Genomic DNA, 25,658 nt, shown 5'->3' with positions numbered 1-25,658 from the left:
AAGCAGGCTCCAGGTTCTGAGCTGTCAGCACAGAGCCCAACGCGGGGCTCAAACTCACAAATCACGAGATCATGACCTGAGCCGAAGTAGGAGGTCCAACTGACGGAGCCATCCAGGCACCCCTAAATAAATCAACTTAAAAAAATTTTTTTTGACTTTATAAAATATATATGATGTAACAATAAATTTTAAAACATGCTTATGCGTGAATGGGGCAAAATTAATCCTAGATTAGTCAAAGAAAATAATGTAGTCACACCTCAGTAGGGGTGCCTGTCTGGCTCAGTCAGTACAGCATGGGACTCTTAATCTCAGGGTAGTGAGTTTGAGCCCCAAGTTGGGCGTAGAGATTACTTAGAAAAGAGAGAGAGAGAGACAGAGAGAGACCTATTCACCAGTAACTAGGGAAAAAAAAAGGTTTAAGACTCTAAGAACAAATCTGCAAATAATCTTCAAGGTTATTCTGCATAAAATGGTAAACTGTTATGGGGGGCATTAAATATTTGAATATACAGGGAGATATAACAAAGCCATGAATGGAAAAGTCTAATGAGAAGCAGCTTTTTCCAAATTCATTTGTAAACTCTAAACAGTTCTGATCAGAATGCTAACTGGGCTTTCTTGAGGTGGGTCAGAGGGGACTAGCTAAAGTTTTGCCCAAAAATCATACAAAAGAATAATAAAGGGGCACTGGTTGGTTCAGACGGTTAAGCGTCCGACTCTTGATTCCAGCTCAGGTCATAGTTTTGAGGTCTGTGAGTTTGAGCCCCAGGTCAGGTTCTCTGCTGACAGCAAAGAGCCTACTTGGGATTCACATTCTCTCTCTCTCAAAATAAATAAACTAAAAAAAAAAAAAAAAAAAAAAAAAAGAGAGAGAGAGAGAGAGAGAGAGAGAGAATAATATGCAAGAAATTCTCAACTATTCTAAAATGTATACAGAATAAGGATATTTTGAAAACCACGAAGGATGGGGTGCCTGGGTGACTCAGTTGAGCATCTGACTTCGGCTCAGGTCATGATCTCACAGTTCATGAGGTCAAGTCACGCATTGGGCTCTGTGCTGATGGCTTGGAGCCTGGAGCCTGCTTGGGATTCTGTGTCTTCCTCTCCCTCTGCCCCTTCCCCACTCGCACTCTGCCTCTCTCTCTGAAAAATAAACATTTTTAAAAAATTAAAGAAAAAAATGAACACCATGAAGGAAGGGACCTGTCTGTATGCCCTTCAGAAAGGAAACAATGATCAAAAGCTGGTAAATGGTGTGGATTGGTCAGGGATAGAGGTTATAGACTGGGGTAGCCTGCTGGAGAGCAATTAGAAGGACTTTTTTTTTTTTTTTTTTTAAATTTTATTTTTAAGTAACCTCTACACCCGTCATGGGGCTTGAACTCATGACTCCAAGATCAAAGTTGCACACTCTATCGACTGAGCTGGTCAGGCGCCCCTAGAAGGACTTTCTCAAATTAATTACATGTTTGTTTAAAACACAAGCAAGCAACCAGTGTCCTGGAAATGGACAGGGGAAGAAATTTCCATCCTGCTCAATGAGATGAGAGCCGGGGGAGCTCCATATAAACCCTCCCAGGAAGCAAAGGGACACTCCGTTACAGTTTTATAAACTGGGTATAGGAACAATAAACACAATGGGGCCTAAAACACCATTTCACTTATGCACATTACAAACCTATGCTCCCAGGGCACCTGGGTGGCTTAATCAGTTAAGCGTTTGACTCTTGGTTTCTGCTCAGGTCATGATCTCACCATTCAGGAGATCAAGCCCCAAGTCTGGCTCTGTGCTGACAGCATGGAGCCTCCTTTGGATTCTCTCTCTCTCCCCCCCCTGCCCTTCACCACTGCCCCATTCACTCACTCTCTCTCTCTCAAAATTACTAAACTTATGCTCCCGTGATAGCATCTTAGAAAACAAGTACTAAAAATGAGTAAAAGTGCTCATACGAGTAGTTCTTGGAAACTGGAAGAGTTGTCTGCAGTGGAGAGGAAAATAAGAGAGAGGGTGGGGATTAAAATGCAGAAGAAAATGGGGTGCCTGCGTGGCGCAGTCGGTTGAGCGGCCGACTTCGGCTCAGGTCACGATCTCGCGGTCCGTGAGTTCGAGCCCCGCGTCCGGCTCTGGGCTGACGGCTCGGAGCCTGGAGTCTGCTTCAGATTCCGTGTCTCCCTCTCTCTCTGCCCCTCCCTCGCTCACGCTCTGTCTCTTTCAAAAATAAATGAGAATTTTAAAAAGTTTTTTGGGGGCGCCTGGGTGGCGCAGTCGGTTAAGCGTCCGACTTCGGCTCAGGTCACGATCTCGCGGTCCGTGAGTTCGAGCCCCGCATCCGGCTCTGTGCTGACGGCTCGGAGCCTGGAGCCTGCTTCAGATTCCGTGTCTCCCTCTCTCTCTGACCCTCCCCCATTCATGCTCTGTCTCTCTCTGTCTCAAAAATAAATAAACGTTAAAAAAAAAATTAAAAAAAAATTTTTTTTTTAAAAATGCACAAGAAAATAATAAAACAACAGAGATAGAATCAGGACTAGGTGGGCATTTCGGGGAGCAAACAGTATGGGGAGACCCCCGCCTGAGTTCCTGGGTGTCCGGGTACCTAAGCGATGCTCTAGCACACTGTGCAGACCCACACTCTGGGGTCCCAGAGAGGGTCGGGTGGACGGGGTGATTTAGGTGAACTGTTAAACGCGGGCCTTCCTCAGTTACATTTACAGACAACCCGGGGAATAGTCCACCACAACTCACTGACCTCACTCAACCGACCCTTCTGGGGAGCGAGGCCCTGGAGGCAAGGCCGTGTTGAGTTAGAACAAACGGAGGATGAAGACACACGTGGTGGCAGGCAAAAAGAGGGGGAGTAAACAGGAGGGGGTACCTTCTGCCCGGGCTAGTGGTGGTTGGAGCTCTGACCCCACTGGTTCCCGAAGTCTAGGGCACCCTAGGGGTTCTGGAATTCGTGGTTGGATGGAGAGCTGCAGGACGCAGAGTTCCGGGCAGGGAGGGGGCGCCGAGGCAGAGGTGCATGGTGACACCCTCCCTTAGCGGGGTTTGTTTGGAGACGCCCGCGAGGGCAGAGCGCAAACCTCCCCTCGGCAGTGCGGCAGAGCAAAGATACCCCATCCAGATGTACAGACCTAACACGTTAGCGGAAGAAATCGAATTGTGCCAAATCCAATCGCACAGGTTCTGACCTCTCGCCAAGCTCCAGGTTCCAGGGGCCTGAGACGGGCTGCTCTGGAGTTGGTGCATCCGGGGAGTGGGGGCCCGGAGACCCGGGGGCCTGGGGGCACAGGCCTGGAGCAGAGTTGAAGCATGGACTTGGCAAGGGGAGCATCGCGGGGCGTCACGGGGGCGGGGGGGGGTCACGGGGGCGGGGGGGGGGGAACACCGTATTACTGCTGAGAATGTTTGCTTCGCCACTGCCACTGGGGTCACAGACAAAATGCCGCTGGGGGCGCTTAGCAACCCTGCACTGGAAATGTGCGCTCAGCGTGGCTGGCGTCCCGGCATCCGGGGCGGGGAGACGCACGGGGGCGTCGGGGGGCGTGGAGACAGGCCACACGTCGGGGGGGGGGGGGGGGCGTGTGTAGGGGTGGAGACGGGCGGGACCAGCGCCGGGGATTGGTGCGCCGGGACATACGTGAGGCGTCCATTCCCAGGATGCGGGCGCGGGTGGCGTGGAGCCGGTTGAAGAGGCTGGCACTGGGCAGGCGAGCGGACCGTCGAGGAAGCTGGCGTCGGAGGTTGTGGAGAGGCGAAGGGATGCCGGACGGACAGGGGTGTTGAGGGCAGGGGGCCCCTGGCACTGCGGACGTCGGGGTGGGGACGCAGAGCCTGCGGAGAGCCTTGCTTTGCAGGTAAGGCACGGGGACCTCAGAGATGTAGGGACAGACATCGGACACCGTGCTAGCATGTCCTCCTGGCCGTGATGTGGCAGACTTTCCTGCCCCGGCTCTTTGGTCCTTACACCAAATTTGGGGAATCAGGGTGAGTGAACATGAAAAGCGTCCTCAGGACAGCGCCTGTTTTTCCCAGGGCAGAAGCTGGTTTCACATAAATCAGAGTTTCCATCTGTTTCTCTGGGTCCAGTTAGGGGCCTCGTTCCTAACTCCTGTTGTTACTCAGGTCCCAGAAGGGAGACATGGGAAGGGGATGGGCCACGGGGAGGTACACAGTCCCGGCTGGGCTCAGGGAGGTCGAGGTGTGGTTGGGGATTTGTTGGAAGTCTAGAGTGCCAGCCACAGCCCTTTCCCTGAGAGGCTGTATGGTTAGGGACATTGTTTGGGCCTGGGCAGAAAGATCCTGACTTGGGGACTAATGGGATGTGATTGATGCAGGAGCCCTGTGGGTTCATGTAGTGGTGTTTCTGGGCACATTAATAGGAATAAAAATACGGGCTGGCTGAAGAAGCCTCTCCAGCCCATAGTTGTGTGATCATGAGTTCTTTAAATAGTGTTCAGCCACAAGGGGCGCCTGGGTGGCTCAGTTGTTTGAGCGTCCGACTTCCGCTGAGGTCATGATCTCATGGTTGGTGAGTTCCAGCCCCGCGTCGGCCTCTGTGCTGACAGCTCAGAGCCTGGAGCCTGCTTGGGATTCTGTGTCTCCCTCTCTGTCTGCCCCTACCCTGATCGCCCTCGGTCTTTCTCTCTCAAAAATAAACATTAGGGGCGCCTGGGTGGCTCAGTCGGTTAAGCGTACGACTTCGGCTCAGGTCATGATCTCACGGTCCGTGGGTTCAAGCCCCGCGTGGGGCTCTGTGCTGACAGCTGAGAGCCTGGAGCCTGTTTCGGATTCTGTGTCTCCCTCTTTCTCTGATCCTCCCCTGTTCATGCTCTGTCTCTGTCTCAAAAATAAATAAATGTTAAAAAAAAAAAAATTAAAAAAAACATTAAAAAAATTGAAAAAATATATTATTCACCCACCAGAAAGATGGGAATCTTGCCATTTGTGAAAACATTATGCTAAGATAAATCAGAGAAAGACATACTGTATGATCTTGCTTATATGTGGAATCTAAAAGTGTCAAGTTTGTGGAACCAGAGACAATGGTGGTTGCCAGGGGTGGGGGTGGGGTGGGAAAAAAGGGCAGATGCTGGTTAAAGGGTACAGACTTATTTGTAGGATGCATAAGTTCTGGGGATCTAATGTACAGCCTGCTGACTGTAGTTATTGTATAATTGAGATTTGCAAAGAATAGATCGAAATGGAAACTATGTGAGATGATGGGTGGCTTTTTGTTTGTTTATTTTTGAGAGAGAGCTGCACACACATGTGTGGAGGGGAAGGGCAGAGAGAGGGAGAGAGTCCTAAGCAGGCTCCGTGCTGTCAGCACAGAGCCTGATGTGGGGCTTGATCCCACGAACCACAAGATTGTGACCTGAGCCAAAATCAAGAGTTGGATGCTTCACCCGCTGAGCCACCTAGGCGCCCCAGATGAATGGATTAATGAGCTTGGTTGTGGCAATCATTTCACAATGTATACGTGTATCAAAGCATCATGTCGTACACCTTAAATATGCACAATTGTAATTTGTCAGTTAGACCTCTTTAAAGCTGGGGAGAAATACAGACAGTTCCTTAAATTGGAAATTTGTTAAGTATTGAGTCTTAGGAAGGAGAGAAAACAGCCAACCAAGAAACAGCAGCCGTGCCAGATCCTTGGTTGGTCTTCCCTTCCTCCTGGGATCAGAGACTAGGAGACCCTATGGACACAAATGGGGTGTTTGCCTCAGCTCTAGCCCTTTTCTTTCCTCTGGGTGCCCTGGAGTGGGGTAGACCCTTGCCCAAACCATACACCCTGTTTGCCACCAATTATTCCAACAGGGGAAGAGGCTTACTTACTGCCTAGTGGGCTTGGACTCCTCACCCTATCTAGGTGCCATCCTGCCCCCTTCCCACATCCTGCAGCAAAGTCATAGGCTTGCCACCATTCCTGTTTTTCAGATTAGGAAATTGAGGTAGAGAAGTTACATAACAAGATTATTCCTTCCCGATCTCATTTACACTTTGTTAGCCCGGCCTTCTGGAAGATAAGTGTCTTCAACTCTTCTAGATGGGATAATCAACTCCTCCAGATTTGCTGGGGATGGGGGGGGGGGGTGCTTCTTGGTTTTAGCCATCTGGAAAACCACTTAGGTGCAAACCAATTGTGGGTCACCCAGTTTCTAGACCATAGGTTGGCATATTCTCTTGGCCTGTTGTGTGGCCAGTGAGTGAAGACTGGTTTTTACAGCTTGTAAAGGTTTAGAAGAGGAGGAGGGTGAGTAGGGAGGATGAGGGAGGGCAGGGGTGGGGGGTAGAGAGGAGGCTGGAGGGGACAGAAAGTTGAGGGTGGAGTAGGCAAGGAGATTGGGGTAGAGTCTAGGGGAGGGTTAAGGGCAGCAGGGGGAGGGACAGGGTTGGGGGTGGGTAGAAGGTGCTGGAGGGGAGGGTTAGAATGGAGAGGAGGGTGGGGTTGGCATGGAGATTAGGGTAGAGTCTGGGGGAGGGTTAAGGGCAGTGGAGGGAGGGACAGGGGTGGGGGTGGGTAGAGGAAGCTGGAGACCAAGGTAAAAATGGAGAGGAGGGTGTGGTCGGCATGGAGATTAGGGTAGAGTCTGGGGGAAGGTTAAGGGGAGGCAGAGGAGGGTAGGGGGAGCAGGTGAGGGAGGAGAGATAGGAGGAGGAGGAAGGGGACAAGAATATGGAACAGACATGGCATGTGGAAGAGAAAGCTTATTTACTCCCTGGCTCTATGTTACCAACTCATGCTCAACACTTTCAAGGTTAGAGGTTTGAACCCCACCTGACAGGAGAGGGGAGAACAGTGACCAGGACAGCTCTACTCACTGGAAGGATGCGAGGGCTTTGCTGGTGTTGCCGTGGGATCCACAGAATCCGTGGTGTCAGTGGAGCCCCCACGATGGACATCACGGTGGGGGAAATGTCCTCAAGGACTGGATGACATAAGAATGGCCTGTGGGACAGAGGGGCTGTTAACTTTGTGGCTTCTTTTAAGGGGCAGCGTGGACAGAGCCCAAAGATCAGCACCCCCCAGTTCCGTGTCCATGAATAAATGTCGCTTTCCTGACCTCCAGCTCCCTTCTTAGCGTGGGGATGTTAATAACAGCTTCTCACTGAGACTCCGCATTATCTTCCAGTGTTGGCCCAAAGAAAGCTGTTCAAAGTCAGTCTTCCCCGTGGGGATCCTTATTCCCGTTTATCGGGTGAGAAGTCAGGGAAAGAGGGCTTAAACCCTATCTGTGGGGTGCCAGATACAGACACAGGGACTGCTCGCTGTAAGAATGTACTTGTCTCTTGGGAAGTTCAGGTACCCAGGACTGAGTCTGCCAGCCCCAGGTTCACGGTCCATGCCTACTTGGTTTGGCTTAACCCTCAGACTTCTGTCCATCCTGAGTCCCCCTCAGTCCCGCTCACCCTGGCAGCTTGGCTCTGGGAATTTCTGCTCTCCACCTGCTCCAACAAGAGCCCCTCTTGGCGGCCTCACCCCTGAGTGCAGTCCTCAGCTCAGGCATGCCCCCTCCTAACTACTCAGTGCTCCTCCAGGACCCCCGATTCCTTCGTGAAGCACAGCTCTGTGGTTTAGCTTGGAGACGCCCCCAGAACCCACAGGCTCGCTCTCTGAGCCTGCGGACTCACAGTCTTGTTGGGAGAGACAAATGGCCCAGGGAACAGCTGTGGAAATAATTGCTGGTGGCAGGTGCTGTCCGGGAAGTGAGGGTTAGGTCTGGAAATGGGGAGGCCGTCTACACAGAATGAAGGAAGGTCCCTCAGGAGCCGCTGTTCCTATCGAGAGGATGGGAAGGAGGGGACGGTGGGTGAAGGAGAGAATTCGGGGCAATAGGAAAAGACTGGATGGGGCTGTTCAGGCTGGACGGAGCTTTGGTGGAATTGTGAAACTCCGTGAAAACATGTGTGCCTGTTTGGTGTATGTGTTTGGGAAACACTGGATAGAAGGTGGTAGAAGGGGGGACGCCGGGGCGGCTCAGTCGGCTAAGCATCTGGATTTCGGCTCAGGTCATGATCTCACAGTTCATGAGCTGGTGGAGCCCCAAGTCACCGGGTGTCAGGCTCTGCACTAACAGTGTGGAGCCTGGTTGGCTCTCTCTGTCTCTCTCTGCCCCTCCCCCTGCTCTCTCTCAATAAATCAATAAATAAATTTTAAAAAATTAAAAAAAAAAGGTGGTAGAAAGGGATAGAGCAGGATTGGATGTAAAAAAAGGGCTCCATTCTGAGGACATTAGGAAGCCATTTTTGCCTTCCTTCCTTTTCTTTTCTAGAATATTCCTTGAAAGCTTACTTTGTGACAGATTTAATTCCTGTATGAATCGTATTGCCTCGCCAGTTACACTATTCTATTAGCTTCACCATTCTATTAGCTTCTTACAAGCAGACGCTATCTATTCAGTAATTGTGGAAGGAACGATTGAATATGTTTCCATGTGTTTGCAAGCCCTGACACAATAGTACTTGGATGTTGACTTCAACCACAGCTTTAAGAAGGTGCTTTGGGGGGCGCCTGGGTGGCTCAGTCGGTTAAGCGGCCGACTTCAGCTCAGGTCATGATTTCGCGGTCCGTGAGTTCAAGCCCCGTGTCAGGCTCTGTGCTGACAGCTCAGAGCCTGGAGCCTGTTTCAGATTCTGTGTCTCGCTCTCTCTGACCCTCCCCCGTTCATGCTCTGCCTCTCTGTCTGTCTCAAAAATAAATAAACGTTAAAAAAAAAAAAAAAAAAGAAGGTGCTTTGGGGGACCATCAGGGAAATTTGAATATTACTTGGTATTAGGTTTATCAAGGGCTCTATTTTACTTTACTTTTTAAAGATTTTAATTGGGGCGCCTGGGTGGCTTGGTTGGTTAAGCGTCCGACTTCGGCTCAGGTCATGATCTCACGGTCGGTGAGTTCAAGCCCCGCGTGGGGCTCTGTGCTGACAGCTCAGAGCCTGGAGCCTATTTCGGATTCAGTATCTCCCTCTCTCTCCGCTCCTCCCCTGTTCATGCTCTGTCTCTCTCTGCCTCAAAAAAATAAATAAACGTTAAAAAAAAATAAAGATTTTAATTAAAAAAAAAGCCTTTTTTCTTAATATTTAATTTTGAGACAGAGAGAGACAGAGCACGAGCATGGGAGGGGAAGAGAGAGGGGGAGACACAGAATCCAAAGCAGGCTCCAGGCTCTGGACGCTCAACCAACTGAGCCACCCAGGCGCCCCTTAATTTTTTCTTAAAGTAAACTCTACGTCCAACATGGGGCTCCACCTCAGGACCGTGAGATCCACGAGTCACATGCTCGACTGACTGAGCCAGAAAGGGGCCCCTACCGAAGTCTCTTTTTAAAAGATGTTAAATACTGTGCTCACTTGAACATGAATGGATCTCAGCAGTGAGGTCGTGCACGGAAGAAGTCTCACATGCGCGCGCGCGCACGCACACACGCTCACATGTTGTGGTTCCGTTTTGGGGGAAGTTCAGCCACAGGCAAACAATGAGTGGAGATGAACGGGGGTTCCAGCTGGGGTGGTGCAGATGCCCTCCGAGCACACACGGTAATAGGGCAAGCAGGTCCCCACAGTGGAGACAGTCTCCCCTATTCATCGGTGGCCAGGGGAGAAGGCAGGATGCAAACCCAGCTTCGGGGTCTCCGAGTATCCCCACCCCTGGGGCTGGGAATGGGACCCCTTCCCCCCACCCCCAACCCAGGGTTCCCAGTCTGGCACGCACCCGGGTGGGCTCCAGCCCTCGGCCTCCAGCACCCGCTGCCCCAGCCCTCCCCTGCGGCTCACCCTGGGAACTTGCTCTGGGGATTCTCTGACTCTTCTCAAGACGTGCACCCCTCCGGACCATTCAGGCTTTAGTGCCTCTCGCGCTTTGAGCCTTGTTTAAATACAGTCCTGGGTAGACTTTCGTCCGCTTCTGGGGACCACACGCCCTCCATTCCTGCAACCTGGGCTTTGCAGGTTCCCCAGGTGCTTCTAGTCCTGTCGGCAGGTTTGGGCCACGCTGGGCTGGTACGTGGTAGGAGGGGCTTAGATCTAGGTGAGGCTTCTTATCCCAAGGCTCTAGAAAGCCGTTGGACGAATCAACCAGTCTCCCTCTCCTCTTGTTTCTTTCTTTCATGAACGTTTTGGAAAACTTGGTGAAGGGGTCTGTTCTGCAAACTGGGATGGGGCACAAGCACAAGGAAGTTCCTGATCACGTAAAACTTGCACTCTGGAGTGACGTCCCAGGCAATCAATGGATGCTCTGTACTCTTAAGGGCATATTAAAAAATCCAGGGGTGCCTGGGTTGCTCAGTGGGTAAAGCGTCCCACTTCGGCTCAGGTCATGATCTCGCAGTTTGTGGGTTCGAGGCCCGTGTCAGGCTCTGTGCTGATAGTTCAGAGGCTGGAGCCTGCTTCAGATTCTGTCTCCGTTTCTCTCCACCCCTCCCCCACTCCGGCTCTGTGTGTGTCTCTCTCTCAAAAATGAACATTAGAAAGAAGAGGGGAATTAAACTTAATAAAAAATCCATGGTCGGTGGGGCACAGTCGGTTAAGCGACCGACTCTTGGTTTTGGCCCAGGTCATGATTTCATGGTTCGTGAGTTGAAGCCCCACATTGGGCCCTCTGTGCTGAAAGCTCAGATCCTGCTTGGGATTCCTCTCTCCTTCTCTCTCTGCCCCTCCCCCCCGTCTTGCTGTCTCTGTCTCTCAAAAAATAAATGGATGGGGCACCTGGGTAGCTCAATCAGCTAAGCGTCCGACTTCGGCTCAGGTCATGATCGAGCCCCACGTTGAGCTTTGTGCTGACAGTCTGGAGCCTGCTTCAGATTCCGTGTCTCCCTCTCTCTCTGCCCCTCCCCCGCTCATGCTCTGTCTCTCTCTCTCAAAAATAAACATTAAAAAAAATCATAAAAAGGGGCACTTGGGTGGCTCAGTCGGTTGGGTGTCCGACTTCAGCTCAGGTCACGATCTCGTAGTCCGTGAGTTCGAGCCCCACATTGGGCTCTGGGCTGATGGCTTGGAGCCTGGAGCCTGCTTCGGATTCTGTGTCTCCCTCTCTCTCTGCCCCTCCCGCATTCATGCTCTGTCTCTCTCTGTCTCAAAAAACAAAACAAAACAAAACGTTAAAAAAAATCATAAAAATTAAAAAATCCATGGGAAACTGAAAAAAAATTACCCCCAAAAGAATAAGTAGACTCATTTTTTGTTGTTGTTGGAATAAACAAGGACATAGAGTTCCTTTTTTTTTAAGTTTATTTATTTAATAGCTACACCCAACTTGGGGCCTGAACTCACGACCTAGAGATGAAGAGTCTCGTGGTCCTCTGACTGAGCCACCCAAGCACCCTTGAGTTCTTTATTCTGACCAAGAAAAGATTGAGTCTACTTCTTCCTCAGCTATCACTATTTTGTTTGTGATAATGGATGAGGAATATTCTTACAAGCAGACCATTATCTCCCAGATAACTGTGGGAGGGGTGGAGGAATTAGGTAACGTCCATCGGTAGCCTCCGCTGTGTGGTTGTTGCTGGGATGCTGAGTCCAACAACCAGTGTTGACAAGGTATTTTGAGAAATTAAAGACTTTTTTTTAAGTGATCTCTGCACCCAGTGTGGGGGCTTGAACTCATGACCCTGAGAACCAGCATCACATGCTCTACTGACTGAGTCAGCCAGGTGCCCGTTTTGAGAAATTTAAATATGGCCTGGGTATCAAGTTTGTAGAAATCAATGAAGATCACTCCCAAATGAGAATGAGTAAATATTCAAATATTTATTCTTTTAATTCTCAGGTTAGTTAACATACAGTGTAGTCTTGGCTTCAGTAGTAGAACCCAGAGATTCATCATTTACATACAATACCCAGTGCTCATCCCAACCAGTACCCTCCTTAATGCCCATCACCCCTTTTCCCCTCCCCCGATCAACCCTCAGTTTGTTCTCTGTATTTAAGAGTCTCTTATGGTTTGCCTCCTTCTGTTTTTTATTTTTATTTTTTTTTATTTTTTAACATTTGGGGCGCCTGAGTGGCTCAGTCAGTTGGGTGTCCGACTTCTGCTCAGGTCATGATCTCTCAGTTCATGGGTTCGAGCCCCACGTCGGGCTCTGTGCTGACAGCTCAGAGCCTGGAGCCTGCTTTGGGTTCTGTGTCTCCCTCTCTCTCTGCCCCTCCCTCACACTCTGTCTCTCTCTCTCTCTCTCTCTCTCAAAAAATGAATAAACATTAAAATTTTTTTTAATGTTTATTTATTATTGAGAGAGAGAGACACAGAGCATGAGCAGGGGAGAGGCAGACAGAGAGAGGGGGAGACACAGAATCTGAAGCAGGCTCCAGGCTCTGAGCTGTCAGTGCAGAGCCCGATGCGGGGCTTGAACCCACAAACCGTGAGATTATGACCTGAGCTGAAGTCGGAGGTTTAACCGACTGAGCCACCCCGGTGCCCTTGCCTCCCTCTCTGTTTTTATCTCATTTTTCTTCCGTTCCCCATATGTTCATCGGTTAAGTTTCTCAAATTCCATGTATGTGAGGTCATGTGATATGTCTTTCTCTGACTGACTTTTTTTGCTTAGCATAATACCCTCCAGTTCCATCCAGGTTGTTGCAAATGGCAAGATTTCATTCTTTTTGGTTGCCAAGTAATGCTCCATTGTATATATAGACCACATCTTTATCCGTTCATCCATCAGTGGACATTTGGGCTCTTTCCATACTTTGGCTATTGTCGATAGCTCTGCTATAACCATTGGGGTGTATGTGTCCTTTCAAATCAGCACTCCTGTATCCTCTGGATAAATACCTAGTAGTGCACTTGCTGGGTCATAGTGTAGTTCTATTTTCAACTTTTTGAGGAACTTCCACGCTGTTTTCTAGAGTGGCAAATATTTATTCTTGCTGTAGTGAGACCACCCCTGTCGATAATCGACTGAGTTTGTCAAGCCAAGGAGCTGACAGCTTTAGAGAAGAAAAAAGTGCCCTGATTGGAGACTGGTTGACACAGGAAGCAGGGACACCCTTTGTGGTTGGGTAGGGGGGGCATGTTTGGCTTTTTCTGGTTGGTCCAAAGGTGAAGGTGAGGGTCCGGGCAAAGATTAGGGGAGCGCTCGGTCATTAAGCTGATCTAGCCCTTCTGGGCTGATGGCTACACCACTTGGGGTTTCGTTTCCTGGTTATGGGTCGGAGCTCTCAGGTATGTTCTGGCTCCTGTCCAGATTCAGTCTGCCAGGCTGTCCCAGAGCTTCTCAACCTGGCACTATTGTCACTTGGGGCCGGATAACTCTTCCTGGAGGGGTCTGACCCACAAACTGAGCTGCTCAGGATCCACTTGGGTACATGCCAGCGGCACCCTCCTCCCCGCTCCAGCGTCAGCCAAAAGTGTCTCCAGGTGCTGCCAGATGTCACCAGGTGCGCGGCACCTGCCCCTGGTTGAGAACCCCTGTGTTACACCAGGATTTCTTGGGTTCAACAGCGTGCTGTCCACAATGTGCATGAATTTCATCGACGGCACTTGAGTGAAGGAAGCCACACAGAAGGGTTCCCGCAGGATGATTCAATCACGTGAAGTGTACGACCAGGTGAAAGTCAAAGCAGCCTTCTGGGGTCGGGGATGTCGTCGATGGCTTAGCAGGGGAGGCTGTGTATCCCCTCGGACCACAGCACACGCTGGAGTGGTTGCCTCTGGCCGGAAGAGAACGAGAGGGAGAGAGACTGCAATCCTCTTAAAGCCCCGCCCCCCGCCCCCAGCATGACATCTGTCTTTAAGGTGCTAGTTGGTTGAGGAGTGCACACTGGAAAGTGCGGAGCGGTTGGCTTGGCTACTGGCCCGCTCTGAGGCCACCCAGGTTCTGAAGCTCAGGATGGATCAGAGATGCCAGAACCCCAACGCTGCCCCTGCACAACCTGAGGACACCTTTGAGGGACAGGTGCACAGCCTTATGGGCATCTTCCTGCATGGGAGCACCAAGGCCAGGTCTGACGGGTAACAAGTGCATAATCCCACAGGCTCAGAATCTTACGTGTTCCTGACAAAGCACAAGGTTAATGGGATTGTCTTTGGCTCATTCGCAGATGCTACAAGCACAGGGAGAGAGTGGTTAGGAAGGAAGAAGGCCTGAGAATTTCCTTGGAAGGGCTTGTGGTGTTTCCATTGTCTTAGTAGAGGGAGAAGCAAAAAAGAAAAAGAAAAAGAAAAAAAAGAAAAGAAAAGAAAAATTGGAGAGGATTGGGGGACTGGAGATACTTGGGTGTTCAGGACATAAAATAATGGCTGGGGAGGTGACCAAAAAAAATAAATAAAAAGGAAAACTAGAAAGAAAAATAACCAACTTCCCACTTACTGACATTGGCTAAATCTTACTAGCGGAACAATGATGAAGAAAAGACAATCACAAAATCAAGACAGAAGAAGCAGGAAAAAAGATAACTGTCCTTAGTAGTCCCATTATGTATATATGTATATCTTTATTGAGATATAATGAAAACATTTTTTCCTCCAGCTTTACTGAGATACAATTGATACATAACATTGTGCAAGTTTAAGGTGTACGCGAAGATGTTGATTTGTTACGTTTACGTATTGCAAAATGATGACCATCATGGCATTAGCTGATGTCTCCATGCTGTCAAGATTGTTTTTTGTGATGTACATAGTATCACACTTCTGTGTCTTCTGATGACTTTATACATCCAGGTAGGCTCCATCCTAATCAAGACATGAAACATCACCATCCCCAGTAAGTTTTACTGCCTCTTTCTGCTTAATGCCACCACACAGGCATTTTTGTGTCTTTTTTTTCTTTTCATGGAGCATCATGGTTTTGAAATGCGTCCAGATTGTGTAGATCTCATATCTGTCCCTTGTTTGGGCATCGTTGCAAATGACAATATGTAATGTTTTGTGTCTAGCTTCTCTCATAAGGCTCTTTGTGGTGATGTAGAACCAAAGGGATTAGCAGTGAAACTTGCAGAAAGAATCTGTGATTCCAAAATGGGACAAAGGGAGTAGATATTAGGATCTTGACAGCAGCCAAAGTGGACTATTTTGTGGCCAATAGAATGGTCTGGGAGAGCCTTCAAATTGGGGCATATGCGGAGTTGGAAGGAAGGTATTGGATGATCTGTGTAAACCAGGGACGCAGGGTAGGCACCATGAGAGAATCCTGGAGATGTAGCCATGTTTCTCTTGGAAGAGCTGGTCTTGAGGTCCACCCCAGCTACATGCTCTTGTTCAGGTTCTGGTTTTTGCTGCATGTGCTTGTATTGGGCTTTCTTGAGTTTTGCTCTGTGGTTCTTGAACCAAACCTAAGGAGGAAAAGAGAGGAGCAACCGGTTGGTGAATCCAAAGGAGAGTCCACATGTTTTCATTTTACCCGATACCATGGACAGTGCTAGGTGAGCCCAGCTAGTTGTGCAACTCTGCTTCTCAGATCCTATAGCTGCAAACTCTCCCGACATATGTGAAAGGGAGCAGGAATGGGAGGTGGGGGGGACAGAAAGTGAGGCAAGGGGGGCACCTGGGTGGCTCAGTTGGTTGGGCATCCGACTTCGGCTCAGGACACGGTCTCACTGCTTGTGGGTTCGAACCCTGCGTCAGGCTCTGTGCTGACAGCTCGGAACCTGGAGCCTGCTTCGGATTCTGTGTCTCCCCCTCTCTCTGCCCCTCCCATGCTCATGCTCTGTCTCTCAATAATGAATATATAAAAAAAAAAAGTGAGGCAGGGATCAAAACACCCAGAGCAGGAGAGACTGATGTCAGCACACTGAGGCTCATGGGCCAATTTTTACCTGCAACCGTGTTTTTGTATGGTGCATAAACTAAGAACAGCGTTGTTTGTGTGTGTGTGTGTTTTTTTAAGTTTTTATTTATTCATTTAAGTAATCCCTACACCCATCTTAGGGCTTGAACTCACCATCCCTAGATCAAGAGTGGCATGCTCTTCTGACTGAGCCAGCCAGGTGCCCCTAAGAACCGGTGTCACATCTTTAAAAGGTTGACAGAAAAAGAGGGGAAAAAAAGCACAATAAGAATATTTGTGACCTGTGAAAATTATATGAACTTCGAATGTGTGTCTATAAAATTTTATGGGAATGCAGGCACACCCATTCATTTACTTATTGTTGATGGCTGCTTTCATGCTGTCCCTGCAGAGCTGAATAATTTTGGCAGACGTGACACAGCCCACAGAGTCTAAACTATTTCCTGCCTGGCCCTCTACAGAGAAAAGATTTGCAGATTCTTGCTCTAGGGGTTGGGAGGGAGGGTTTGGAGGTAAGAGTCTGGGTCTTTGGAATCTTGGAGACCAGAGTGGTATTAAGCTTCAGGAATTATCCTAGGGTCTCTGAATTTAGGGTATTCCGGGGAGGTGGCTTGGCAAGGTGAGGCTTTATTCTCCAACCTGTAGTACTGTCGGGTGGATCCCCAGTTTCAAGGCCATCTCCTTCTGCAGGCTGGGTGGGGGGTAAGGGTTCTGACTGAACAAGAATTCCAAGGCTTCCAGTTGGTCTTCAGTGAACATTGTTCGTTTCCTATGTGAATGCTTCTGGTGCTTTCCTGGGAGGGGAGGAGACAAAGGTACAGATGAAGTGTTTCGACAACTCTAAGACACAGGTGTAAGGCACTTCCCTTCCTCAAACACCGGAACTCCTCCTCCCTGTGCACAGAGGTCAGGCTTGGCTCTCAGTCAGGTGAGTGAGAGTCCCAGATATGTATGCATGGCGTGAATGACTTTCTGGTTCTGTTTCCTAAGCTTCATTTTGTCACAGCTGGTCTTCCATATACTCAGCATAGGAAAGCACTATATATATTTAAAAAGATTTTGTTGTTGTTGTTGTTAACATTTATTTATTTATTTATTTATTTATTTAAATTTTTTTTAACGTTTTTTTAAATTTATTTTTGAGACAGAGACAGCATGAACAGGGGAGGGTCAGAGAGAGGGAGACACAGTCTGAAGCAGGCTCCAGGCTCTGAGCGGTCAGCACAGAGCCCGACGCGGGGCTCGAACTCATGGACCGCGAGATCATGACCTGAGCCGAATTCGGCCGCTTAACCGACTGAGCCACCCAGGCGCCCCTAACGTTTATTTTTGAGAGGGAGAGAGAGAGAGAGAGAGAGAGGGAGGGAGAGAGAGAGAGAGAGAGAGAGAGAGAGAGAAAGAGAGAGAAGAGGTGTGAGCAGGGGAGGGGCAGAGAGAGGGAGACACAGAATCCAAAGCAGGCTTCAGGCTCTGAGCTGTCAGCACAGAGCCTGACGCGGGGCTCGAACTCACAAACTGCGAGATCACGACCTGAGCCCAAGTTGGACGCTTCACTGACTAAGCCACCCAGGTGCACCAAGGATTTTGTTTTTAAGTAATCTCTACACCAAATGTCAGCTTGAAGTTACAACCCTGAGGTCAAGAGTTGCATGTTCTACTGACTGAGCTAGTGAGGTGCCCCTGGAGAGGGTTATTTAAATAAAGATATTGTGGCTCCTGGGTGGCTCAGTCAGTTGAGCATCCGACTCTTGATTTGGCTCAGGTCATGATCTCAGGGTCCTAGGATTGAACTCAGTGTGGAGACTGCTTGGGATTCTCTCTCTCTCCCTCTGCCCACTCCCCTGTTCACGTTTTCTCTCTCTCTAAAATAGCAATTAAAAAAAAGGGTCCCTTGTGTGTTGACTCATAGATTGTGTGTGTGGGGGAGGGAGGGGCGGACAGGTATAAGGGCAATCTCTGTACCTTCTGCTCAATTTTGCTGTGAAACTAATACTGCTCCAAAAATAGTCGATTAATAATAATAAAACATGGTTACTTTCATGGATTACATTAGTGAAGACACAGATATACACAAACTAAAAGTGTTAAAATACACAGTACTTTATGTAGTGCTAAGTACTCTATAGAGAAGCAAAATTCAGAACAGAGGATAAGGAATTTGAGTGTGTGTGGGGGGGTTAGTTTTAATGACCAGTGAGCGAAGGTCTGTCTGGATGAGGTGAGGGAGTGAGCCATGTACTTCCTTGCAGGAAGGGAAATACAGACAGAGGGAACAGAATCCCCGAGGAGCAAATGAAGAGATGAGTATTGCATAGAGAAGATGAGTGGAGAGGTGTTGAGAAATCAGTGTTTCAGGGAACAGGTCACACAGGGTCCTGTCAGGGAGGTGGACAGAGTGTGGGGGTCATCTGGTTTCTGTAGCATCTAGCACTTCTGGGTTCCTTGAGCTCAACAGGTTATCAGAATAGACAATCGTAGGGGTCACTGGTTCTCTAGCATCTGGACTGATATTTCCGTGAGACAATAGATTTGGGATGAGGGCATCCAGTGACAGACAATGAGACAGCGTCTCCAGGAGTCCCAGCTTTGAGTCCCAGCATGGCACTGACCTTTAACACGTGTGTTTGCTCCTTCAGGGCTCAGAAGTTTCAAGTGTAGTTGGAGATGACTAAAGTCCCTCTCTCACAAGGCTACTGAGGATTCAATTAGGTCATGTCTGAAATGCAGGACTTAACATATCAAGAGGCTTCAAGGAACGCACTGAATCTCTCACACACAGTATATCGATGTCATTCTCCCATGCACATGGTGCTTTCAACATGGTCCTCACCTCCAGGTGTTAACACCTTTGTGTACTTCCCATCCAACATGGTACCCGACTTGGTCAGCTTACAGAAAATACCATGAGATGTCACTTCTGAGCTTATGAAAGTCTCTGTGCCTTCTGTCTTGGACACTTTCTGTCTTTTGGATCACTTGTTCCAGGGGAAGCCATATGGAACATCCCTACAGCAAGGCCCTCTTGGCAAGGATCTGAGGTCTCCAGAGGAAAGTCAGTGAGGAGCTGAGGCCTTTAGCCAACAGCTTTGTGAACGAGCCCTCTTGGAAGTGGATCAATCCTCCAGGCTCAGTGAAGTCTTAGATGACTGCATTCCTTGTTGACAGCTTGATTACAACCTCACGAGACCCCGGACTGAACTCCACTATGCATTTTTAACCATTTTATTGAGATAGAGTTGACGTATACTAAACTACGTATTTAAAGTGTGCAATCTCAGTAAATTTTGATATACGTATACTGACACGCGCGTGAAATCATCTCTGCAATCAACACAATGCATATATCTATTTATCCTCCGTTTCCTCGGATCCCTTTCAAAGTCATCCACCTGATGTCCTCAGGTCATTGTGGCCTTGACTCCATACTTGTTAAGCACAATAAGACAAGATAAAGAAATAAAGAACAGAAAAAAGGAAAAGATGAATATAGGCCAAGTTCACTTATGAAAATAGTTTCAAAAGTCCTTAAAATACGTTGACTGAACCCAACATTGCTATTTTAAATAAATACATCAAGAGTAAGTATGTTTTATCTCAAAGGATAGGATATTTATCAGAGCTTATCAGACTGTACAGGTTAAATATGTGAAGTCTATTATATGCCAACTATATCTCACTAAAGCTGTTAAAAGTAAAAATCTTAGGAGCCAACTTGATTATTTATATTTATAGGACTCTACACCCAACAATGGCAGAAATTAAGTATTCTTTCCAGTACATATGGAACATTCATCCGGATAGAGCATATGCTGGGCCCCAAACCAAGTCTGAAAAAATTTTAAATGATTTAAATCATACAAAATATGTTCTCTGAACATAGGAGTTAAGATAGAAATGTGTAACAAAAATAACTGTAACATCTCTCCTCCAGTGTCTGAGATTAAACACATTTCTGAATCAAACATGGGACAAAGAAGAAATCAAATGGTATTCGGTCAACTGGATATCCTTACAGGAAAAAAAATGAACTTCAACCTTTATCTTGAACCATATGCAAAAAATGAGCTACGGGTAGATTTCAGACATAAATATAAAGCCTAACTCTAAAACTTCTGGAAGAAAACATCAGAGAAAATCTTTGAGCTCTTGGGTCAGACAAAGGTGTCAACAGCACAGAGTATAAAAGTAAAAATCGAACTGGGGTTTACAAAGATGAGAAAGTTTGCTCTTCAAAAGACTGCGTTGAGAAAATAGACGACGGGGCACCTGGGTGGCTCGGTTAAGCCTCCGACTTCGGCTCAGGTCACGATCTCATGGTTTGTGAGTTTGAGCCCCACGCCAGGCTCTGTGCTGACAGCTCGGAGCCTGGAGCCTGCTTCGGATTCTGTGTCTCCTTTTCTGTCTGCCCCTCCCTTGCTCATGCTCTGTCTCTCAACAGTAAATGTTAAAAAGAAAAGAAGAGGTGAGTACATAATGGAAGAAAATATTCATAATACATGTGTCAAATTCATATCCAGAATATACAAAGAATTCAATGACCTAACAATTCTGTTCCTAGTAAAAACACCACATGAAGGCTTGTATGTGAATGTTCCTACCCAGTTTTATTCATAGTAGCCAAAAATTTGGGATAACCCAACAGTATTCATCATACAGCAAGTAATGGATAGCCAAATTGTGTTGTATTCATACAATGGAATAGTACTTCTCCACTAAAACAGAATAAGCCACTCATACAACATGAACGTATCCCAAAAACATGCTGGGCAAAGGCAGGGGCACGCACAGAAGAGCACATACTCTGTATGTTGATTTATAGGCAATACTAGGCAAGCGAAGATAATCTGTAGGGCAAGAAAGCAAATCACATGGTGCCTGAGGCTAGTGGTCCCCATGTTGTGTGTGGGGACGGGGTTGGGGGATGATGACCACAATAGGATGTGAACTGTTTTAGGGTGATGGAGATGTTCTGTGTTTCCACTGGGGTGGCGGTTCATAGGCATGTACACTTGTCAAAACTTACTTTTAAGTGTGCACGTAAAAATGGATAGACTTTAATCATAAATTGCACATCAATAAAGTTGATCTTTGTAACCCCCAAAAAGAAGATCTTGGCAAATCAGGGCGCAAAGCCATCTTGCCACGCTCTGTGAAAGTTATATATTAAATCCCTCTAGCAAACACTGTGCTTAATGGAAAAACATGTGCATTTCTGTGGAGTCAGGAACATGAAAGGGACATCTATAAGCACCGTGACAGTGTAATCTAGTTCCATTATAAGGAAAGAAAAAAAAATATGTAAGATCAGAAGGGAAGAGATAAAACGGATTCTCTGTAGGTAATCTTATTTACTAGAAAAGCCAACAGAATTCCACAGGTAAGGGCTTTTAGAGCTATTGACAGTTAAGCAGTTTTTCTAGTTAGAAGACCTATAACATTTCTCTGTACCAGCCATGTTCAGCTGGAAACAAAATTGGAAAAGCGAAAGACGACATTCACAAAAGCAGCCCAAAACTCCCAAGATACCTACAAATTACTGAGAGAGGACGGAAGACTCGAGGGGCTTCAGCGAGAAAGTCACAGCTTAAAACCATTTGAGGACACTTTCTGAAGACTTATCTTTATGACCTCTGAGCAGGGAAGGATTTCGACATGCGACACATGAGTAAACCATGAAAGAAGCAAAGCTACATTTGACTACCTTACAATCAAGAAATGCTATTCAAAGTTTCCTTAACAGAATGAAACAAAGTGGAAGAAGGTAAATGGATAAAGAAGATGGGGGTGGGGGGTGGGGGAGGGTCAGAAACATGAAAGGGATAGGACAGAATGGAATATTATTCATTCCCGCCATTTGCAACAACATGGATGGACCTTGAGGGCGTTATGTTAAGTGAAATACATCCGAGAAAAGACAGGTACCGTATGGTACCACGTATATGTGGAATCCATAAAAGATGAACTTGCAGAAACAGCGTACCATGGTGGTTGCCAGGCACGGGGGTGGGCGGTGCAGGTGGTGGTAGTGGTGGGTGGGTTGGGGAGATGTTACGGGTTGCAAACTTTTGCGACAAGTAGATGAGTAAGGCCTCTGTAGATTGAATACCCAGCACAGTGATTAGAGTCAACAGTACTATATTATACACTTAAAAATGGCTAAGTGACTAGATCTTTTGTTTTGGGAGAGAGAGAGCGCAAGTGCGAACCTGAGCGGTAGAGGGACAGAGAGAATCTTAAGCACCTGCCCGCCCAGTGCGGAGCCCAACGCAGAGCTCAATCTTATGACCCTGAGATGAAGACTTGAGCCGAAACCAAGAGTCGGACGCTTACCGGACTGAGTCAGGCAGGCGCCCCACTGAGTGACCAGATCTTAAATGTTGTCGCCACAGAAAAGAAAATGATAATTATGGGTTGTGATAGAGGTGTCAGCTAACATTGTGGTGCTAATCGTATTGAAATACATAAACGTATCAACACATTGCACACCTTAAACTCACACGATGTTATGTGTGTCCATTATTCCTCGAAAACAAACATCCTTACCCTCGCAGCGTGCCAGACGCTTTTTCTGGGTGCTTTGTGAATACCAGCTGACTCGATTCTGACTTTTCCCCACGTGGTTGGTACAGATGGGGAAACTGAGGCACGGGGAGACTAAATGATGGGTTTGAGGCTGTGCTGTGCTCCACTTTTGGAGAACCAGTGGCCAACACGTGTAGTTTATTGAACTGGGCTCCAGCGTTCATGACAGAGGGTTCTAGGGCTCCTGTTTTTGTGCTGTGAGCTTGGAGCAAGCATATCATCCCCTGCAACATTAACTTTTTATTTTATTTTTATTTATTTTTAAATGTTTATTTTTGAGAGAGAGACCGAGTGTGAGCAGAGGAGGGGCAGAGAGAGAGAGAGGGAGGCAGAATCCGAAGCAGGCTCCAGGCTCTGAGCTGTCAGCACAGAGCCCGACGCAGGGTCAAACCCACAAACCGTGAGATCATCCAGGTGCCCCATCAATGTTATCTTTAAAATGGAGACTTCTAGCTGTTACTACTTTATTATTTTTTAAAAAAGACATCTCTACACCAAACGTGGGGCCAGAACTCAAAACCCTGAGATCAAGAGTTGCACACTCTACTGGCTGAGCCAGCCTGGCATGCCAGGTTGTAGCCACTTTAAAAGATTCTAATGTTTGGGGCGCCTAGTGGCTCAGTTGGCTAAGCATCCGACTTCGGGCTCAGGTGGTGATCTCGCGGTTTGTGAGTTTGAGCCTCGCGTCGGGCTCTGTGCTGACGGCTCAGAGCCTGGAGCCTGGTTCAGATTCTGTGTCTCCCCTTCTCTGACCCTCCCCCGTTCATGCTGTCTCTCTCTGTCTCAAAAACATTAAAAAAATTTTTTTAAAAAGATTTTAATGGTTGATTGTGCCTGAAAGTGGTTTAGCACAAGCCCTGATTTCCAGATTTCTTGGCTAAGCTCCCATTGTGTCACTTAATCATTCCAGTGGGGATCAGAGGCTCTATTTCTGAAGGATGAGAGGCATTATGTCATAGGTAACCAGGGGAAGATTTGGAATTCAAAGGCAGAATTGGGGGGCGGTGGGAAGCCTGGGTGGCTGAATCGGCTGAGCATCCGACTTTGGCCCAGGTCATGATCTCACGATTCGTGAGTTCAAACCCTGTGTTAGGCTCTTTGCTGTCAGGGCAGAGCCAGCTTAGGACCTCTATGCTCTGTGCTCTCTGTCCCCCCCCCCCAATAAACATTAAAAAAACAACAGTGAACTGGGTTTCCCTCTGATTGGTTTTGTCCTCCGATAGCCTCACCTCCAGATAGCCTCACCTCCACCATCCTTCTCAGCTGATTCCTCACATATTATCTTTCAGTTCACATCCCTCTGGCTTACCTTTAGGAAGGACCCCTGGGTCTGACATCCTGAGATCTAGATGGGTTTCCATGCTCTGCTCCTGTGACAAGAGCTGGCAAATGAGGCATCTCGACTTAAATACCTCCCTCGACAGCCACACCCTGGTCCCACCCCTCTTAATATCTTTCCCTCTCCATCCATTAATCCGATCCCTGGGTCCTTGAGCCCCCCAGTCCTGTGCCATCTGTCTGATGTGGCGTCCACACCCCAGCAGCAGCATCACCCGAGAGCTTACTAAGCAGAATCAATACATAGTGATGCAAGGGTATGAACTTCCAGCTATAAGACTAACAGGTTCTGGTAATGCACAGCATGGTGATGAGAGCTCCTAATACTGTATTATAGACTTGATGCCGAGGGGGTGGATCTTACGGGTTCGCACCACAAAAGAAATGTAGGTGATGTGATGGGACGGACGTCTTAAATGCCACTCTGGCCGCGGTCGCGTTGAAACTAGTCGTACACTTGAAACGTCCTCATGCTATGTGTCCATCACATCTCTGGGGAACTAGAAGAAAATGCAGACTCTGCCAAACTGGAGCCTGAGTCTGCATTTCACAGAGGAACCGGGCTGTGCCGTAGATCAGTGTCTCTGAGGGTCGCCTGGAGCATTTGCTAAAACAGGGGTTGCTGGGACCAGCACCCAGTGTTTCTGGTTCAACAAGGCTGGACTGGGGCTTGAGGATTATCGTACCTCACGGGTTCCCAGGTGACGGTACCTCCGTGATGGGGTCTGGGAGGGTGTCTCTGGTTGCTTGGGGAGCACTTAGGTGTTCTTTAGTGGTTAGTCTGTGCCTGACATCCTTCTAAGCACCTGCATATCCTAGTTTATTTAATCCACTTGCTCTCATTTTACAGATGAGGAAACAGACAAAAGGCAAGGTTAATCGACTTGGCCAATGTCTGGTAACCAGTAAGTGTCAGAGGCAGTATTTTGACCAGCAAGGTGCTATTGCCCCTAAGTCCAGTTGGGGGAGCCAGAGGGCCCGCAAGTGAGCAAAAAAACCCCCGACTTCATGGGATCATTGCCTAGAAAGAAACAAACATACTGAAAGAAAGGGGCTAAATGAAGATACTTTAGAAACAGTACTTCTAGTAAGCCTACATCTTGTAACTAGATTTCTGCCTGCCTTTTGTCTTGGGTTTTGTATTCTGGACCAGAAAGCATCCAGCCAACTTTCCTATCATTTCAGCAGTTAAAAAAAAAAAAAAAAAATCCGCCTAATGAGACATGATGATCGGATAATGAGAAATAATCACATCATCATCATCCGATAATCAGCATCATCTCTGATGAACTGGAGTAACAAATAATGTACCCGAGAGGCTACGAATACATCTTCAGTGGTGAATCCAACACACCAACAATTTATAAGCCATAGTTTCATCTCGTAGTGTCAGAAACCACTTTGAAAAGGGCCTCCGTTCTGCTTTCTTTTTATGGATTTGCCTATTAGGGATATTTCACATAATGGGATCATACACTACATGACCTCTTGCGTCTTAGTATTCACTGAGCATGTTGTTTTCAGAACCCTTGTATCTGTGGCTGAATTAGACTCCAGTGCATGGATATACCATAATTGGCTTATTCATCTGTTGATGGATGGATGGGCTGGCAGCAGAGAGAATGGAGAGTGTGTAATGAGCACAGGGATTATTTGGGGGTTAATGAAAGCGTTTCGAAGCTAGATACAGGTGGTGGTTGTACGACATTGTGTGTGTACTAAATACTGCTGAGTTGTTGACTTTAAAATGGTTAATTTTGGGGGTGCTTGGCTGGTCCAGTCAGTGGAGCGTGCAACTCTTGATCTTGGGGTCGTGAGTTTGAGCCCTACGTTGGGGGTACAGATTGCTTTTATTTTTTTATTATTTTTTTTATTATTTATTTTTTTAATTTTTTTAAGATTTTTTTTTTTAATCTTTATTTTTGAGATAGAGACAGAGTGTGAGCAGGGGAGGAGCAGAGAGGGAGGGAGACACAGAATCTGAAGCAGGCTCCAGGCCCCAAGCTGTCA

At 47.7% G+C, this 25,658-nt stretch overlaps 1 protein-coding gene and 1 long non-coding RNA gene across 2 annotated transcripts in view; one reads left to right on the top strand and one right to left on the bottom strand.

The window, feature by feature from the left end:
* The first annotated feature begins 3,707 nt into the window (after positions 1 to 3,707).
* The window catches only part of LOC128313245 (uncharacterized), a 44,964-nt gene continuing 23,013 nt past the window's right edge, over positions 3,708 to 25,658 (top strand). The window contains exon 1 of the long non-coding RNA XR_008293682.1: positions 3,708 to 3,858. This is a non-coding gene — a long non-coding RNA (uncharacterized LOC128313245). The remainder of the gene's footprint in view (positions 3,859 to 25,658) is intronic.
* Positions 14,427 to 16,688, bottom strand: DPRX (divergent-paired related homeobox). Its single transcript, XM_015078931.3, has 2 exons — positions 16,368 to 16,688; positions 14,427 to 15,273 (listed from the first exon to the last, which is right to left on the bottom strand). Exons 1-2 carry the CDS (start codon positions 16,485 to 16,487, stop codon positions 14,884 to 14,886), a joined length of 510 nt encoding a protein of 169 aa, XP_014934417.2. The 5' UTR covers positions 16,488 to 16,688; the 3' UTR covers positions 14,427 to 14,883.

The sequence above is a fragment of the Acinonyx jubatus genome, chromosome E2 (assembly GCF_027475565.1).
Source record: "Acinonyx jubatus isolate Ajub_Pintada_27869175 chromosome E2, VMU_Ajub_asm_v1.0, whole genome shotgun sequence".
Taxonomy (NCBI): domain Eukaryota; kingdom Metazoa; phylum Chordata; class Mammalia; order Carnivora; family Felidae; genus Acinonyx; species Acinonyx jubatus.
The sequence above is the reverse complement of the archived record's forward strand: the minus strand, read 5'-3'. Positions and strand labels throughout refer to the sequence as shown.